The sequence below is a fragment of the Halyomorpha halys genome, unplaced genomic scaffold (assembly GCF_000696795.3).
Source record: "Halyomorpha halys isolate HHAL.00 unplaced genomic scaffold, Hhal_1.1 Scaffold414.1, whole genome shotgun sequence".
Classification (NCBI taxonomy): domain Eukaryota; kingdom Metazoa; phylum Arthropoda; class Insecta; order Hemiptera; family Pentatomidae; genus Halyomorpha; species Halyomorpha halys.
Genome location: NW_027106621.1, coordinates 137,820 through 139,306, shown reverse-complemented (window position 1 = coordinate 139,306; position 1,487 = coordinate 137,820). Strand labels below are relative to the sequence as shown.

The 1,487-nt window shown below is 28.4% G+C and overlaps 1 protein-coding gene across 1 annotated transcript in view; it reads right to left on the bottom strand.

Moving 5' to 3' along the window:
• The window catches only part of Dus1 (Dihydrouridine synthase 1), a gene marked incomplete at its 5' end in the record, with an annotated part of 114,420 nt that overhangs the window by 21,954 nt on the left and 90,979 nt on the right, over positions 1–1,487 (bottom strand). Inside the window, 1 exon segment of the mRNA XM_067044998.1 lies at positions 452–611. Coding sequence (XP_066901099.1) covers positions 452–611 — 160 coding nt within the window.

The following is a 1,487-nucleotide window of genomic DNA, read 5'->3' as shown; positions in this document are numbered from 1 at the left end:
GTTTAGTTTATTTAAAAACAAATTTGATCCTTTTTTCTCAACTTTATTCTTTTCAAAACCTTCCAATGTTTCGACCCTCAGGTCATTTTCAAGGATACCTGTATTTTGTTGTCTTTTTTTCTTTTAAAATTCTTAAAAATGCCGGCTAATTGCCTTTGTCCCATCTATAACTTTTTCTATACAATTCTTTCTTAAATTTAAAAATTGTACTAACCACTTCTCTTCTTTCTTTCATTTACATTTGCAAAACTAAATAAGTTAAGTTTAATTTTAGGGGAAAGGGTGTAGAGTAAATTTGTCCTTAAAAAATTATAATTGATAAAAAATCCTTTTTTACATTTCCATGCCTTTTTATCTTTTTACATTTCCATGCCTCTTATAATTTATATAAATAATTCTTAATTGTAAATTATTAAATATATATTCATTCATAAACTTCATTATTACTCACCTATGGCGGAAAGTCGTGACCAATCCTCTTGAAGGTATGCTCCGTATAGGCCTCTCTTAGCGATTGCTTGGGGGCAGCCTAAGTTCAAGTCGATAGCATCACAGTAATCTTGAGCCATCTGGGCAGCCGTCAGAAGAAGAGCGACATTGTTACCACAGAACTGTGAAATATTCAACAATTTACATATATTGATAATATAAATTAATAAAATATAATTATATCATTTTTAATATAAAATGTATGAGTCTGCCAAGTATAGTTAGGGACAATACAAAATGCTGTTTCAAATGTTAGAAAAATTAATTTTTCATTCGGAGCTCCATACCTTTTAAACTACCAACAAAATTAGAAAACCTAATAGAACATATTTTAAAGTAGAGTAAATTTTCTAAATTATGAGCCTTAATTGTGTTATAAACGTTTAATAGACAAAATGATATTTATTTTGTCAAGTATCATGAACACTACAATGTTTGTTGGACATAATGGCATAAACTACTTTATATCATGTTAAACTAGGTTTAATTTGAGTGGTGTTGTTAAACTAGGTTTAATTTGAGTGCTGGAAGGCACCTTATGGCTCCTGAGATATATTTTTTCATAAATCAATAATTATGTCAGAACAACTAGAAATCAACAATATGTGAATTTACTTTGGCAAATACCATGGCAACTACTACTACTCCTCCTACGAAGCGTCATAAACTACTATAGAGTAGGGATGGGATATCGATATCGATAGTATCGAAATATCGATATTTTGTCTCTGATATCCGATATTTTGATATCAATATCGAGTAACCGATAATATCGGAATATCGATATTCTCCTTCGATATTATCGGTTTCTTAAAAAAAAAATAAAAAAAAAAAAAAAAAAAAAAAAAAGGTTGCACCTTAAAAGTATATATAAATAAAAGAAATATTGATAATATACACTCCCATGTAATATATTTATAATGGTATATTCAGGAGGAAATATTCGTACCAAAACATAATATGGCAAAGATATTCCGATGTTATTTAATCCAAATATC